This window comes from Lynx rufus, unplaced genomic scaffold (assembly GCF_022079265.1).
Source record: "Lynx rufus isolate CCGP_SWC_20201006 ecotype Redwood Valley unplaced genomic scaffold, mLynRuf1.p SCAF_6, whole genome shotgun sequence".
Classification (NCBI taxonomy): domain Eukaryota; kingdom Metazoa; phylum Chordata; class Mammalia; order Carnivora; family Felidae; genus Lynx; species Lynx rufus.
The window spans coordinates 110,802,278-110,819,927 of record NW_025814878.1 but is presented as its reverse complement, the minus strand read 5'-3'; the positions used below and the strand labels follow the sequence as shown (position 1 = coordinate 110,819,927).

At 45.6% G+C, this 17,650-nt stretch overlaps 1 protein-coding gene across 5 annotated transcripts in view; it reads left to right on the top strand.

The window, feature by feature from the left end:
• Positions 1–16,894, top strand: part of CUNH6orf89 (chromosome unknown C6orf89 homolog) — a 40,206-nt gene extending 23,312 nt beyond the window's left edge. For 4 of the 5 annotated variants that reach the window (XM_047101771.1, XM_047101769.1, XM_047101773.1 and 1 more), the window contains 5 exons: positions 8,754–8,908; positions 9,036–9,175; positions 10,344–10,473; positions 13,523–13,670; positions 16,715–16,894. In XM_047101771.1, coding sequence (XP_046957727.1) covers positions 8,754–8,908; positions 9,036–9,175; positions 10,344–10,473; positions 13,523–13,670; positions 16,715–16,809 — 668 coding nt within the window. In that variant the 3' untranslated portion in view covers positions 16,810–16,894. The remainder of the gene's footprint in view (positions 1–8,753; positions 8,909–9,035; positions 9,176–10,343; positions 10,474–13,522; positions 13,671–16,714) is intronic. The other variant, XM_047101770.1, reaches the window with a different exon arrangement.
• The last annotated feature ends 756 nt before the right edge of the window (positions 16,895–17,650 follow it).

Below are 17,650 nucleotides of genomic sequence, written 5' to 3'. Positions count from 1 at the left end.
CTGAAACAGGCTCCAGGCTCTGAGCTGTCAGCACAGAGCCTGATGCGGGGCTCGAACTTGCAGACCGCCGAGATCATGACCTGAGCCGAAGTCAGCCGCTTAACCGACTGAGCCACCCAGGCGCCCCTATAAGGAGGTTTTTTTGGAGCAAAGAAACCTTGGACATTAAAAGAAAGTTAGGAAGTTACCATCCAACTTCCATGGGCCTTTTTGTCTGCTGCTGCAGGAAGAGTGGATAGAAAGAGAGGGAAGGCTGGAAAGAAGGCACATGCAGCAGGTAAGGTGGCCGGAGAAGAGCTCTGTCCTGGAGTGGCATGGAATGGTCTGCTCTGTGCCGCTGGCTGTTTTCCAGGATGGGATTTTGCTCACTTTGTGCTATCATGGTTCCAGCCGATTGTATAGCGAACATATCAGGTGAAGCCATCCTATCTGGAAAGATAGAGGCCACGTTGGAAGTCTGGGTACTTCTCCTTTTTGGGGCATTTTATGGGAAGGGGAGGAAGCACCCCAACCACACACCTCATACACACCCAGACAGTTCACTGCCTGGCGATTGCCCAGTCCCTTCCCACCAAAATATAAACACTTTCTTTATCCACCTTGGTGATCTCAGGGCTGTAGAGAAATCAAAAGTAGCTCTTCCTTTTGAAGATTGGCTCCCCTAATTCAGATGGATGGCATAAGTTACCCCATTCCACTGATCCCTTTTCCTCATTACTTCCCCCTCTTCCTTTGCTGGACGCCAGCCTGGCCAGTGTCTCTGCTCCTTGTAGAGTACCTCTCCAGAGGCCTGCCTTCTTAAGATGACTGAACCCTCCATTTCATAAGTTTTCATGGCCTCCAAAGACATTTCTATTTGAAAAATACATAAAACCCATACAAAGACAATAAAAAGGTATAAGATTTTTATGTTTAAAAGTACACTTTTAGGGGCACCTGGGTGGCTCAGTCGGTTAAGCGTCCGACTTCAGCTCAGGTCACGATCTCACGGTCTGGTCTGTGAGTTCGAGCCCCGCGTCGGGCTCTGGGCTGATGGCTCAGAGCCTGGAGCCTGCTTCCGATTTCTGTGTCTCCCTCTCTCTCTTCCCCTCCCCTGTTCAATTTTTAGTATATGTGCTGCCGAAGCGAGCACTTCCCCTCCCCCATTCATGCTCTGTCTTTGTCTCAAAAATAAATAAACGTTAAAAAAAATTAAAAAAATAAATAAATAAAAAATAAAAATACACTTTTAATAAAGTAAAATTTCTCTTGATCCCTTTAACTCCTCCACCAAACCAACCCCTGGTAATAATTTGATATACATCCTTCTGAGTTTTTCCATGGCCGTACAGATAGATATACTTTTGGGTACACACGCACACATAGAGAAATGTCTTATGTAGCTTGCGTAAATACTTCCAGCTACTACCAGAAGTTGGGTGGCTTAAAACAACAGTAAATCTGGGGTGCCTGGATAGCTCGGTTGAGCATCTGGCTCTTGTTTTCTGCTCAGGTCATGATCCCAGGGTTACGGGATCAAGCCCTGTGTTGGGCTCTGTGCTGGGCTTGGAGCCTACTTAGGATTCTCTCTTTCTCCCTCTGCCTCTCTCCCCTAAATCAAGATCTCAGTAAGACTGTACTACCTCTAGGGAAGATTCTTCTTTGCCTGCTTCTGGTGATTGCCAGAAATCCTTGGTATCCCCTGGCCATGATAGCAGAACCCCAGTCTCTGCGGCCATCTTTACATGGCCATCTTTCCTCCATATGTCTTTTGTATCCTCTTATCTTCTCATAAGGATACCATTTAGATTAGGTTTAAGGCCCATTCTACTTCAGTAGGACTTCATCTTAATTAGTTACATCTGCAAAGATTCTGTTTTCAATTGTGGTCACGTTCTGAGGTTCCAGAAAGACTCGAATTTGAGAGGGATACTATTCAACCCAGTATACACATTTTTCAGGATCTTATACTATTCCATTCTGTGACTATTCCATAATTTAAATTTCTAGTTTTTTGTTTTTTTGGGGTTTTTTGCTGTTATAAAATGCACCTGGGACATTCATATATACGTACCTTTAAAAAGTTTTTTTAAATAATTTACTTTTGAGAGTGTGCATGCAAATGGGGGAGAGGCAGAGTGAGGAGGACAGAGGATCTGAAGCAGGCTCTGTGCTGACAGCAGAGAGCCTGATGCAGGGCTCAAACTCACAAACTGAGATCATGACCTGAGCCGAAGTTGGATGCTTAACTGATTGAGCCACCCAGGTGCCCCCATATATACATATACTATTATTCCTGTAAGAGATTCTTAGAATAGCTGGGTTAAAGAGCATTTTCAATTTTAATAAATACTACCCAGATTGTCTTCATAAACTTATACCAACTTTCATTAACAGTATATGTTGCTCACCAGGACTGGATATTGTCACTGTTTTGCCAGTTAGAAAACTAAAGAATGGTCTTATTTTAAGATGTATTTTTTTTTTACCATTATTGCAGTTGGATATCTTTTCATATGTTTTATAGACCATTTATATTTATTTTTCTGTGAATTACTGTGAATTGTCCCAACATCATTTATTGCATCCATCCTTTCTTCGCTGAATTGAAATTGACCTTTATCACAAATCAAATATTCTCACGTGTGTGTGTGTGTGTGTGTGTGTGTGTGTGTGTCTGTGCCGGATTTGTTACTGCATTCTTTATTCTGTGTTATTAAACTTTTTGTCTGTTACTTTATAAGAACATAGTTCTTATTATTTGCAATAGTTATGTTTCATAAAGTCTATGCAAACTTTTTGTTGCTTTATAAGAAGATACAGTCAATTCTCATTATTTTCTGTAGTTATGTTTTATGAAGTCCCTGCAGACACTGAATTAGTGTTTGCACTAGTTACTAATTAGTAATTACTAATTACTGACCCATTGCCCCTAGGGAAAATCAGAGTTAGGTTCCTGAGAGTCTCTGGGCACATTTTCATCAAGTGATGAATACCTGACTTTGTTTCATGTATATTTTTGTTTAAAGATACCTTATTTAATATATATTGTTGATTCATTAACACTGAATTCACGTCAACAAGCACTATAACTCCTGCCTAAACAAAGCTTACCCAACACATGTATTTTCCCTGGAAGGCACATCACAGCCTGCTTGCACTTAGGAGCGCTAGAGAGTACTTTAGCACTGTGCTCCGAGGCCATTTTTTAATTAGTGAACTATTTGTTGAGTTTTGGGTTCATAGCAAAGTTAAGTAGAAAGTGCAGATGGGGCGCCTGGGTGGCGCAGTCGGTTGGGCGTCCGACTTCAGCCAGGTCACGATCTCGCGGTCCGTGAGTTCGAGCCCCGCGTCGGGCTCTGGGCTGATGGCTCAGAGCCTGGAGCCTGTTTCCGATTCTGTGTCTCCCTCTCTCTCTGCCCCTCGCCCGTTCATGCTCTGTCTCTCTCTGTCCCAAAAATAAATAAACGTTGAAAAAAAAAAAAAAAAAAGAAAGTGCAGAGAGTTCCCATATACCCCGTCCCCACAAACACACAGCATCCTTGGGAGCCATTCTGAACTGCAAAACCACAATAAGAATGCAAAAACCGTGGCACCAAGTAGCCAAAAGGACACTCGTTTACAGTTCGAAGGTGAAGCAAAAAGGTAGAGTGTTGTCTCCTTCCACCTCAGCTAGAGTTCGCCCCTCTGCATCACCACAGGAATTGATTGGGGTTACAAATAAATTTCAGAGAGTAGGCAGGTTCACAGATCAGAGTCTGTAAATAATGAGGATTGACGGTACTTTCTGAATTACAGTAGCTTTATAGAATGCTGCTATACGTTTTTATACTTAGTGTCGCAAGTTCCTCATTTTTTTCTTATTCAAGACTTTATTGTCTACAACTCTTACCGTACGATATTAGACGAATAAGCCAATTGAAAATGGGCAAAAGATTTGAGTAGACATTTCTTCAAAAAAAAGATATGCAGATAATGGGAATGTAAACTAGTGCAGCTGCTTTGGAAAAGTTTGGCAGTTCCTTGGAAAATTCAACACAGAGTTATTAAGTGACCTAGTAATTCCACTCCTAGGTGTGTACACAGAAGAATTGGAAACACATGTCCACACAAAAACTTGTATGCAAATATTCATAGAAGCATTGTCCGTAGTAGCCCCAAAGTAGAAATGTCCAGCAACATATGAATGAATAAGCAAAATGTAGTATATCCACGTAATGGAATATTACCTGACAATAGAAAGGAAAGAACATTTGATATGCACTGTAACATGGATGAACCCAGAAAACATCATGCTAAATTAAAGAAGCCAGACAAAAAAGACCCTATATTGTACAATTCCATTTATTTGAGATATCAGGATATGCAAATGCACGGACACTAAAAGATGAGTAGTTGCCTAGGGCTGGCGGCAGAGGGGTTAGAATGGGAAGTGTCTACTAATAGGCATGGGGTTTCTTTTTAGGGTAATAAAAATGTATTATAATTAGATAATGGTGATAGTTATTCAACTGTGTGAATATACTAAAAGCCAATGAATTGTACACTTTGAATGAATTTTATGGTCTGGGAATTAAACCTCAATAAAGCTGTTTTTTTTTTTTTAATTTTTTTTAATGTTTATTTCTGAGACAGAGACAGAGCATGAGTGGGGGAGGGGCAGAGAGAGGAGGACACACAGAATCTGAAGCAGGGTCCAGGCTCCGAGCTGTCCGCACAGAGCCTGACGCGGGGCTTGAACTCACAAACTGTGAGATCATGACCTGAGCCAAAGTCGGTTGCTCAACCGACTGAGCCACCCAGGCACCTTTTTTTTTTTTTTTAATGTTTTATCTACATGGAGAAATAAAATAATGCTCTTTCCCTCCAGTCTTGCCCTCTTTATGCCCAGCATGGAGAGAGGCTCGAGCCATCCAGTGACTCATGAGCAGTGAGGGGTGAGGGTCCTCAGGTCCACCATCTGCCTGAGGTGTATCATATGAGGCTCTTAATGTATTCTTTTTTTTTAATTGTTTTTTTTTTTAATTTTATTCATTTTTGAGAGACAGAGACAGAGGGTAAGCTGGGGAGGGGCAGAGAGAGAGGTGGACACAGAATCCAAAGCAGGCTCCAGGCTCCGAACTGTCAGCATGGAGCCCGATGCGGGGCTTGAACCCACGGACTGCGAGATTGACCTGAAGTCAGATGCTTAACGGACTGAGCCACCCAGGCACCCTCTTAATGTATTCTTTAATGGTATCTGTGCCTGCGGGGGGTGTCCTCTATAGATTTTAAGCAGTGACCATACTTTGTAATTCATTTGTATTACCTAGAATGCCTTCTGGCCCTTAAATTATTTCCAGAGTTACTTGGGACAGGGGATGGATTATTGCCTGTTCTTATACATTTACTCTTGTAGATGAACTTCAGAATGAGATTGTCACAGCCTCACCCTACTCCTACCTTCATCAGAAGCAAACTCTGGTGGGAACCTATCCAAGTTCTATTGAATATACTTTTGGGTAGACTTGGCGTCTTTGTAGTGTTTAGCCTTCCTGCCCAAGATCGCGGTATGATATGTTTATTTATTCAGGTCTTATGTTATGCCCTTCTTGTTAAATTTATTGCTGGTTGTGAAAGAGGCCATTTTCCGTTCCAATTTTTAAATGACTGTGGCCAGGAGAGTAAGAAGTAATTGATGTTCCTGTGTCTGGACGTGAATGTCTTATTTTTTTTTTTCAACGTTTATTTATTTTTGGGACAGAGAGAGACAGAGCATGAACGAGGGAGGGGCAGAGAGAGAGGGAGACACAGAATCGGAAACAGGCTCCAGGCTCCGAGCCATCAGCCCAGAGCCTGACGCGGGGCTCGAACTCACGGACCGCGAGATCGTGACCTGGCTGAAGTCGGACGCTTAACCGACTGCGCCACACAGGCGCCCCTGGATGTGAATGTCTTATATTCTGCCACCTTATTGGGTCCACTTTTTAGTACTCTATTCTTTCTTTTTCTTTCCTGATTTTCCTTCCCAGGGTTTTCTTCTTCCACCTGCTTCTGAAAGCATCTCTACCTGGAAATCCCAAGAATATCTAAAGTTCAGAATAAAACTGAAATTAACTAAGTTACAGTTAAAATAATGTGTCTGTGCTCTTAGGTTCAGAACTGCTCACTGCTAGCTCTTGAGGCACCTTTATAAATTGAGAGAAGATGCCCCCTTTCTCCTGACACATGACTCTTATCTCCTGGGGAGATTGCCATACCTAACTGATTCCGTCAGAATATGACGCATGACCGCAGAAAAATGTCATAATGAATCTGCAGGTGTCTGGCGTCTCCTGTGTCCGGGCTCTCTTAGACGAGGTGCATTCAGGCAGTCTCAGCTGCAGAGGCATTCTTGTAGCACTGCTTATATTTTATTTTTATTTTTATTTTTATTTTTTATTTTATTTTATTTTATTTTATTTTATTTTATTTTTATTTTTATTTAATTTTATCTTATTTTATCTTATTTTATTTTATTTTTAATAAAAACGTTTATTCTTGAGAGAGACAGAGACAGTGCGAGCAGGTGAGGGACAGAGAGAGAGGGAGACAGAATCCAAAGCAGGCTCCAGGCTCTGAGCTGTCAGCACAGAGCCCGACGCAGGGCTTGAACTCACAAACCGCAAGATCATGACCTGAGCTAAAGTTAGACGCTTAACTGACTGAGCCACCCAGGTGCCCCTTTGCAGTGCTGCTTAGATCTATAGATTTTGTCTTTGCTGCCTCAGTTTACCTCATTATATTTCACCTCTCATCACAGGACAAGTTCCGCCACCCCACCCACCGCCAAAAAGACAAAAACAAAGTAAAACCCAGTCGTCCTCTTCCCAGCCTCTCTCTTCTCACTCTAGTCACGATCCAGAATAATCTTCCTAAAGCATCAGGAAACCCCTGCCCAAGGCCTTTGATGGTTCCTTGTTTTGCTCAGAGTCAGATGTGCTTCATGCCCTGGAAGCCCGAATCACGGCCTTCCTCCGCAGCTACTTTTCTCGTTTCCCCCGCCGCCCCTTCTGTGCTCTTCCCCAGTTGGGAACTCATGGTTAGCGCCTGTCTCCTGTCACTCTCTGTTTGCTCATCTGTAAAGGGAGAATAGCACTGCCTCCTCAGTAATTCTACGGCAACAGGTAAATGATACAGCACGCGATGGTGACCAGCACCGGGCCTGGCACTTTCCCCTTCCTTCCCTCTCCCTCGTGAGGATTTTGGAAACTGAAATGCTGTATAATTATAACATGTTTAGATTATTTATGCCTCACTGTATGTCCATTACCCAAAGTTCTTGTATTTAGGCAGGAATTCATATTTGACCTCTAATCAGGAACATTTGAAAATATTCCAGAAGGAAAAATAAGGATAACTTTGCAGCCTCAGTGTGCCACCAAAACAGGTGCCATTGAAGGGTTCCCGGGTGTCCTTGGAGGCCCCTGGCAGGCTTAAGGGTGCAGCATTGTGTCCTGGCTGTGACAGTCTGTCCACAATTAAGGCAGGTGAGGAGGGGAGGTGACAGCCTCCTCAAGGAACACAGGATCTGTCTGCAGGATATGGAGGGTGTTTGGAGGGTCCTCAGGAGACGTGCTGAGAACAAACACAGTCCTTCCCTGGTGGGGATTTCCTCCGCCCCGCTACTACTGCCTTAAGAAAACATGGAAAAAGCCCTTGCTGCCGGCCACAGCAAATGTTTTCTGGTTAAGAGTCATTTTCCAAGTGTGTTTATTGGTTCAGAGAATTGATTTCATTTCAGCCCCATTTGGTGGTCTGTTTATCTTTTGTTCTAGGCTTTCTCCCGATTCGGTTTCCATTGGGTTTTAATCAGAAACCATCTGGTGAAAGCATTTTGGATCCAAATTAGAGTTTATCATAAGAACAATCTCCAAGAACACAGATGAAACCCAGAGTGGAACAGAACACAAACAAGAAATAATGCAATAACACTATCAACAGAACAGTGTCAGAGGGAGGGAGGAGGAGGAGAGGGAAACTGAGAAGGGATGTGTAGAGAGGGAGTCAACCCTTCAGAGGAGGACCAGCCAGGGATAGGGGGTGGGCAGGCAACTAGCATTCACATCAGGGGCTGGTGGGCCCTTCTTCCCTTGCTGACCAACCTGCAGCCCTTGGAGGGATAGAAACCATGGTTAGTAGCCCTTACCCACTTCTGAGCCGGGACAGAGCACTGTCTGATGGGCACCTGCAACTCACTTCGCTCCACAGATGGGCCCCTGAAATGTCCCATCTCCTCTCCATCCCTTCTCTCTGCACCCTTTTCTTGCTCTCCCTTTCCCAGAGTCATCCTGGCCTCCACTTGGAGAAGACATGCGGTGAGGCTCATCACTGATGATGGGACCTTTGCCGGCCCCTCCCCCAAGTGCTGTAGACTTTCAGACGCTTGGGTCACGGGTTAGAAAACAGTGGAAGATTTACCTCTCCAGCCCCACATCACTGAATATACCAACTGGTCGACGTTGCTGCTTTGACTTAGGAGATACATATACGTGTTAAAAAAATATTTTCTGTAAAGTATAGAAGATTATAAAGAACATAACCTCTCCTTCCTACCCCATCCTCTGTGCCCTCTGCCCCTTCCTCAGAGGCTACCTATTTCATATGTATCTTTTCAGAGGTCACTAGTGCTTATCATTATTAGCTTTTAAAAATTACTGTTATATCTCTCCTTTTTGCTTTCACTGCTGAGGCTACTAGATTTACCCGCTGTGTTCTTCCTGTATCTGCCTTCTCCACTTCCCTTCCTGTCGCAGACTTTGACTCTTGGTGGGCAAACAGTTGTGAGCAGAATGAGTCGGACCCCATCCCTGCCAACTGCAGTGGCTGTGCCCAGAAATTACCCCTCAAGGTGATGCTCCTGGAAGACACCCCGAAGAAATTTGAAAGACTCCATCCTCTGGTGATCAAGGTGAGCAAGGGACGCGCTTCTCCCCCTGACAGATGATCTGTTCGATGCCCAGAAGGCAGCAAGCTCTGTGACATTCCTGATAAGTAATTCTGTGTTATTTTGTCTCGCTCTTGTCCGCCTTGTCAAGACGGGCCAGCTCTTGCTGCCAGAGGAGCTTCAGCATTTTTTGTGCCAGTACCCGGAGGTGGCGGAGGGCTTCCCTGAAGGGCTTTTCACCAAGTGGTGGCGCTGCCTTCCTGAGCGGTGGCTCCCATTTCCTTATCCATGGTGAGTGCGGGAAAGGGCACTTAGTCTGTGTGTGGTGGCAAGGGGGCAGACCGAAGGTCCAAACAGTACCCCTGAGACCCTCCCATGCCCCGCACTGTGTAAACACTCTCCAGTACCCTCTTCGAGTCAGACAATACTCAGGAGCTCGCTGTTGAAAAACCAGTGATGGGAGATAAAGAGGATGAAGTCGAAGAGGTGCCTTGGAAGGGCTGTTGCCACGAGTGGACACTGACATTGCCCAATAGCATCACAGATTATCTCTGCGCATGTTTTTACGCAGAATGCCTCTTGAGCATCGGAGGGCTAACGAGAAAGCCTGAAGAATGGAAGGGAAGCTTCATTTCCTGGCACCTTGTTTGTGCCAGGCAGTGTGGCATGGTGGTTAGTGCCTGTTGCTCATTGGTGATGCTCATAATAGCTCTAGGAAGTAGGAATTATCATTGTCATTTTCAGATCAGAAAAGTGGGGATCAGAGAGGTTATGTACCTTGCTTAAGGTCATCCAGGCAGGATTGAAATGCAGGTCTGTCTTCCCATTTCTTCCTGTGTCCTATAGAAGACATGGTCTGTTTTTTGGGATGAAGGTTTCTGTCTAGAAGAAAAGAAAGCCAGTTTCCATCTAGAACCATTCCAAAAGAGAATTAAAATGGCTTTTTTTGGACCTTTTTGTTAGATAATTTCTCAATGCTTTTGTCTTTCTTAAACCTTTATTTGATTTCTTACTTATGCATTGATTTGCATGATTGAATACTCACTTTAACTAGTCAGGCTTCCCACCACATGCCACAGCGCCTTAGGTTCATGATTTTTGCCTGTTCCTCCTCCCTTCTGTTCTCCCGCCTGGCCTGTTACTTCAGTCTCTTTTCCAAGATAGAATGAATGGACCGTTTATTTCCTTCCTCTATATGTTGTTTTAGCTGGATTTTATAAACATCCCACCCACACGTACAAATCGTGGCTGTGGAGTTGTGTGTGTGCTTGTGCATGTCACAGTTAATTGATTTGGCATGACTGTTCCTCATGAACCTGATACTTAAGATATTGTCCTGATATTTTTCCCTCGTTACCCACCGCCCACAGTTTTCCCACCGTGCTTAGCTCTGTTAGTCATGGAGATAGAGGCCGGCTTGCCCAGCTGAATTACTTCTGTCTCTTCCAAACTTTTACAGGAGAAGACCTCTAAACAGATCACACATTTTACGTGAGCTTTTTCCTGTTTTCACCTACCTGCCATTTCCAAAAGATGCCTCCATAAAAAAGTGCTTCCTTCTTCAACCGGAACCTATTGTGGGTAGTAAGGTAGGACATTTTGAGAGGACTTGGGTCGAGGTTTTTCCTCACTTAGCCCCTGGGCTGATGTCATAATCCCTTCCTTCCCTACGTGTCAACTCAGGGTGACTTGAAGGGACATCCACATGACCTGAAGTTCTCTGCCTGTTGCTTGCCAGGGGACCTGGTGTGGCCTGCCCTGTTATGAAGGCATGCTTAAAGTCTAGTTACCTTGCAGATCTGTTTCCTGCTCTAGACACTTGGGGGCAAGCTACTTTTCTACATTAGGAAGTAGAATCCTAAAATTTGAAAGGACCCAAGCATGCAGTTAGTCTGAGTTCCCTACCTCAAAGTGTAAAGCAGGCAAACCATAAATGAACACCCCAACTTACTCATTTTGTGGCTAGGGACACTGAGCCCCAGAGAGAGTAAATGATTTGCCCAAGGACACAGGAAGTTAATAGGAGGGCTCTACCCACCCAGTTCCCAGGTTGGCTTTCCCTAGAAATAAACAAATAAGAAACTTCGGGTAGAGAACTAGCTAAGCAGAAAGCTTGAGAGGTTTGGGGACAAAAGGGTTGATGGGCACGTGCCCAAGGCAGGCAGACTAGTTTGGGTGGCAACACTTCTTGCTCAGTCCATGGCCAAGTACCCAGAGCCCACTTTTACCCCTCTGGGGCGAGTGGACTGGGTAAAAGCCGTTCTGAGTTGTGTCTGTTTACTTTTCTCTGAATTGCCCTTTTGTTGAGTCTCATTCCTGAGGACCGTTTTTGAGTTTGGATTGGTTTGGAAGAATTAAAAGGATGAAATTTCCCAAACTGTGACCCCTACCAACTCCGGGTTGTGTTTTCAACCTCCCAATACTATTGTTTGGCTCCAGATTTGCTGAATCGTGTTAAAGGAATTTCAAAGCCTATAAAAACAATCATTTTGTCTAGGAGTGAGAACTTCTGTCTGCCAGCAGTAGGGTGGAGGTGCTGGGATCTTGCCTCAGATTTTAAAGACGTTTATTCTGCTGTCCCCAGCTAGAACTCCGGGCCCCAGTATGATTTCATCTTCATAATTATGATACAATTTGGGGCGAAAGCTTTTATCTTTATCTTGGTTTTCCCACTTGAATCTGAAGTTAATTTCACCAGTCTGCTTAACAGGGACTCCGAGGAACCCCGCCAACAGGGTAAATACTAAGTTACTCAGACGCCTATCAGAGTCATCTTGTGGTTCGCAAGCATGTTTTGGGAAGGGGAGTGGTCCAAATAGGCAAAAATCCTGAGAGTCTGGTTTCTTAGAGCATCTGCTCCCCGCCCTGGCCCAGGCTCTCCTTTTTCTTCAGCCTTGTTACTCCGCCCTGTTGTCCACATCCCTGGGCCCCTAGACCCTGGTAAAGTCACATGTCTGTGCGCCTGGGATCCCAGAGGCAACCTTGGGATAGAAGATGAGAAGTGGGGTCTGATTGTAAGAGGCGAGGCACTGGGGAAAGAGGTGAAGGGCTCCAAGACCCACCTCACCCAGTCCACGGTGTTGCCCGGGGCTCGCCTGCTCCATCCTGGTGTCCATTTCTTCCCATCCTGGGTGGGGAGGAACCTGGTTCTGCCCCCTCTCGGGCCTGTATGAAAAAGAGATACATCCACTTGGTTTTGGTCTTCTGGAATTTCTTCAAGACCGCAGATGTCAGGGCTTCTGCCAGTCATTTGCAAGCCAGTAGTCCTCCTTAGTTAGTCTTCTTTCTGTCATGACCGTGGCAGTTGAATGGCTCTAGTGTTGCCATGGAAATGGAGTCTTGGCCAAGGCCTGCTCTGAGAGCAACAGAGAGCCCAGGGTTGGAGACACAAGAAGATGGAGCTAAAACCAAACCTCTGGAAGCCCAAGTAGTGAAGAAAAAATCAGGACATGGCCCAGGGAGTCAGACTTCGGACCCTTGCGCTATGCGGACACAGAAAGGCTGTTCCTGGAAGGGACAGGGAGGGGAGGTCCTGAAGGTTTTCTCTCACCATCTAGGTAGGAAGAGGAGCCTGAGCAAGGTCAGCTTCTCCCTTTGTCCCTACTCCCTGCCTACCCCAACGCCACCTTCGCAGCTGTTCCTGGCACACAGCAGGTTGCCCTTAATGCCTATTGGCGGCAGTGGTATCCCTCACGGTGCAGTAGTTACCTGTGGGCGTGCATAGCCCAGTTGTCTCCTTGGTATTCAAACTCTGAGGCCAATCTTACTGTCACTACTTTTTAGTCAGTAGCAGGATAGATCTGCTCACCTAGGTCTTGCCCGAAAGAGTGAACTTGAACTTCCTGCTGTTCAATTCTCATCAAAACTCTGGCAGTAAGAAATAATATCCTAGAAATGATACTACATTGCCCAAAGGATATGCAGACGGTCTGTTTCTCTAAAAAAATCCGGCTGGAGTACCTGGGTGGCTCAGTTGGTTAAGTGTCCAACTTCGCCTCAGGTCATGGTCTCACGGTTCATGAGTTCGAGCCCCGCGTCGGGCTCTGTGCTGACAGCTTGGGGCCTGGAGCCTGCTTCGGATTCTGTGTCCCCCTTCTGTCTCTGCCCCTCCCCCACTCACACTCTGTGTCTCTCTCAAAAATAAATAAATATTAGAAAAATAAAAAAAATAAAAATCTGGCTCACACCAGACCCTCAGAAGATTGTATACTTAGACCACTATGTGTTGGCCTCTGCTAGACTTCTGTTAAATTGCACTGAGATGATTTGCCTTTAGCCTACTTTGGAGCTGTGGCTAGAAGTAGTCATGAATTACGAAGCTCGTGCTAGATCTACGTTCGGGCTATTTGTTGAGGATGTCTCTTTAGGAGAACCCACAGAAGAGATTTCACCCTGGTCTCAAGATCAGGAGATGCCATGCTTAGGAGAAACTAGTTTGTTTTTGTCTTTCGGACATAATCACGAATTGTGTTATTGGTTCTGTTTTCTTTGTTGCTTAAGCTGGTATGAAACTCAGAGCCATATACAGACAGATTTGTGTACGTTCATCTCCCGTGCCACTGGGTTTTATTTTGTTTCCTTTTCCTTCCTCTTCTTCCTTGTTTTTTTTTTTTTTTTTTTTTTTTTTTTCCTCTCCAGATGCATAGAATGCATGACCTATTTATCATTGGCAGCGGCGAGGCCATGTTGCAGCTCATCCCTCCCTCCCAGTGCCGAAGACACTGCCAGTCCGTGGCGATGCCGCTAGAGCCGGGGGATATTGGTAGGTGGGGCCCCCAGAAGCAAGGTCAGTTTCAGGATCTTTGTAGTTTTTAACTCAGAAAATATGCTCAGAATTAAATATTGCCTTCAGAAAGCTTCAATTAAATAGAGTCAAAAAGAGCATTCCTTTATGGACAGAGTCAGTATTTATGCTCGGTAGAACAACTAATAAGGAAATGTAGCAGAGAAGGACCTCGTTTTATATATATTTAGAATGTGCGATGTGTTCCATTGGTCTTAGAAACTTCAAGTTAGAAGGCATTATAGAAAATGTTTAAGGGCACCTGGGTGACTCGGTCGGTTGAGCGTCCAACTGCAGCTCACGTCATGATCTCACGGTTCGTGAGTTCGAGCCCTGCCGAGAGTGCAGAGTCCCCTTCAGACCCTCTGTCTCCCTCTCTCTCTGCCCCTCCTCCACTCGTGCTCTCTCAAAAATAAACATTAAAAAAAAAAGAAGCAAATCTTTAGAGCAATCCTTTATTTTACAGATGAGGAGAGATTGAGACCCAGAGAGGAGAGGTGACCATCCCAAGTTCCTCCCATCACCTAGGCAAAGCATCAAGCTTTAAGTGTCTCCTTCACCAGGGGCAGGCCAGGGGAGGTACAATTCTAGATTTGAGGAAACCCTCTCTGTGTCTCTTTTGCTAATAACGCAGTGCGAGCAGTATGTAAGGGCAATGACCCCATGAGGAAATATTCCCTTCCGTGTGGGTCCCACTGCCAAGTCATAGCCTCACAGTCATGACTCACCGTTGGCTCCATGATTTCCCAACTGTGGCTTATTCTGTGCATTATATTCTAAAAATCCTTTCCAAAGAAACAAGTTTGAATCAACTGCTGTCCGTAGCAATCAGTTTGACAGTAGAGTTTTCTTGGCGGAAGCAGATAGTAAGTATCACTATTGCCCTCTGTGTTTTTCCTGCCTCACAAAGCCTAGGGGGAAGCCTAGGGTCCCTGACAGAGCCCAGACTGGTTTTCCAATTGATTTCTTTTAATTTTACCTCTTTAGAAGACCCCAGTCCCTGGAAACCTTTCACCCATTTGGAAGTAGGATATGGACTGCAAACCATGACAGGCTTTAATCCGTGTTACATAACTTATTTCAATGTAGAAATGAAAATCATGCACAAATTAAGCGTTAACTGATAATGGAGCACAGCTGGCCTGGCCCCTGGGAATTACTGCAAAGAAGAGGATTTTTGTGTAGAAATTGTTTTTGAAGCTATTTTCCTGTAGCGGAGTGACCCTTCCATGAGGCATGTCTATTGCACAAGCCTGTATGGATGGCATTTGGGCTTGAGAGTGCATAGTTATGCTTGAAAAAGTCTCTGTCTTATGTTCTGCAAATGCCAGACAGTTCAGACAACTACAGAAACACCTTAGTTATCCAAATTTTAGGTTCCTGGATCCCACAAACCTCTAGAATGCCAATTAAAGAATTAGGGGGAATAAATGGATGGCTGGCAGTGATCAAAGAAGCTTTGAGCATCAAAGGCTGGTAGGAATAGCAATGAAAAGCCGAAAATCCGGAGCATGATAACCTGCCGGGCTGTGACTGGCCGGCTTGCTGATGAGAAGGAAAGGAGCCCTGTGGGCATGAAAGGCCAGCCGCAGGACAGCAACGTGGAGAAGGGATGGGGAACTGACTACAACAAGAGGGAGAGGGCAGGTCTGGGAGAAGAACGGGGTAGGGCGGGCTGGGGAGGACAGGGAGCTTCTGAAGCAGTGGCAGAAATAGAAGCGGTGGCTGCGGCTGCCACAGTTAAAGATGAGCACAGGAAGCGGACCCTGACAGCAAAGGAGAATAATTCAGTGCTTGTAGGACAGATGGCAGCTCTAGCATTTTGGGGGGCCCTAAAGAATGGCACTGTGACAAGTAGGTTCTACGGTTTTTGCTGAAGTAAGCATTGTCCTCTGAAGGCAGACAGGAAGGGGACAGGAATACACATCACCAGAAAACCTGTGACGAGAAGCATTTTCAAGAATGCTTCATCATCCACCTGCCGTGGTTGATGAGTCACTGCCCATAGTGGCCTTTCTTTTTTTCTTTTTTTTTTTTAATTTTTTTAATGTTTATTTTTGAGAAAAAGAGACCGTGTGAGCGAGGGAGGGGCAGAGAGAGAGGGAGACACAGAATCCAAAGCAAGCACAGATGCGGGGCTCAAACTCACAGACCGCAAGACCATGATCTGAGCCGAAGTCGGACGCTTAACCGACCGAGCCACTCACACACCCCCATAGTGGCCTTTCTTGAGTCACTAAGTAGAGGTTAAATTCTATTCAGTGCTCTCAATTTAATGATGGGTAAGGTATGTCGCACTCTAGATAATTTTCCATCAGGAGTTTATTGAAGTGTTCCAAGTTTTTAAAGCTTTTAAGTCTACCTTCCTACTCCACTCAAATAATGTAGGGTCAGTGTTTCCTAAACAGTTCTTCAGATCACTGATGACCCTAGGGATGGGAACAGGAGCCCCTTAGAAAAGCCCTTGGCAAATAGGGCTGTTGGATCAGTTGATTTGGGGAACTGCCTGTCTTGTGATTACATAGTGCACATTAGTGTACAGAAGTCTCCAGAAGCCTTAGAGGAACCTAGTGTTTCTCAAACTTTCTCAAACTTCCTTGACCATGGAACCCATTGGACTATCCTAACAGCATGTTACTATTTGCAGAACACAGTTTAGGAAGTGCTGGTCTGAGAGATTCTGGATGTTCTATAATGAGGCCATGTGACCGATAACATTAGGAGACTTGGATGGGGGGGTCCTCCTTCCCTCAGAACTCATCGTATCTTCTTGCCAAGAAAGATGAGATGGGTCTGAGAATTGATGCCCAGCACCAGCCTCATCTAGAGCATCTTGCTTTTGTAAATCTGCTGAGTTGTGAGTCATAGTTAGCCAGGTGAGTGGTGGTGATGAAACACTTGGGTTCGTAGTGGCTCCCATTGGACATCCGGTTACAGAGAGGACCAATAACGGCATATTTATGCCAGGCAGACCTGCCTTGTTCGTGCCCACAGGTGTGCCCAGTCCCTGCCATTCACCTGCTTTCCTGTTGCTGTTTCCCTTCAAGGCTATGCCGGTGCCACCCACTGGAAGGTCTACGTTACAGCCAGAGGGGTCCAGCCTTTGGTCATCTGTGATGGAACCACCCTCTCAGAACTATAGGAAACAAGAACTGTACAGAGGAACAACTTTGAGGTCCGAAGACCAGATTGAAAGGGGAGAAATAAAAACAGAAACGAGGAAACCACTTTCTAAGGTTACTTAGTTATCTGCCCTATGCATGCGTGTATGAGCCAGCTGTATGCTGGAGGCAATGGCCAGAGCCTGGCCCTCCCGACTCTTCCAGCCTGCCTGCTTGGCCCCGGGATTTTGCCAGTACCTGTCTGTGAGAGACTGGGCTCTTCCACACCTTCTGGAACCGCAGCCTTGAGGCTGCCCCTCAGACAGGAAACAGGGCTAATGCCTTCCCTTACTTGTGTGGTGTGATCCCCTCTGCTGGCTCCCTGGCCACAGAGAGGGTAGCCAGCAGGTCCTGACTTCAGGGCCATCCCTTACGAGGTGGGCCTGCTTGTCCTGTCTTCCTGGCCACACCACCCGATACTTTTATGGAAAGCCATGGTCAATTAAAGAAGCTGTTGCAGTTTCCCAAGCAGAATGGAATCTAGAACCAAGATTAAGTAATGTCATTGCACTCAAGAGATGCACTGCCTTCCCAGTGTCCATGGCCCTTGGAGTCTCAGTGATGTCAGGTTGGAGTCTGATTATAATTGAAATGGTAATTGCCGAGGTAATACTTTCCTCCATCTCATCAGGTTCTCATGCCGGCCCCCCCCTCCCCCACACCCCCACCCCCAGCACCCTTCCCTTCCCTTCCCGCTCGCCTATCTGGATGGTTTCTCAGAAGCTGGACTCCTGGTCCTCCCTCGGCAGAGCCCTTTATTGCTGAGGCAGCACCGCTTCTGTCAGCTGGGTCGCTTTTACCAAGTGTCTTCAGAGGAGATGA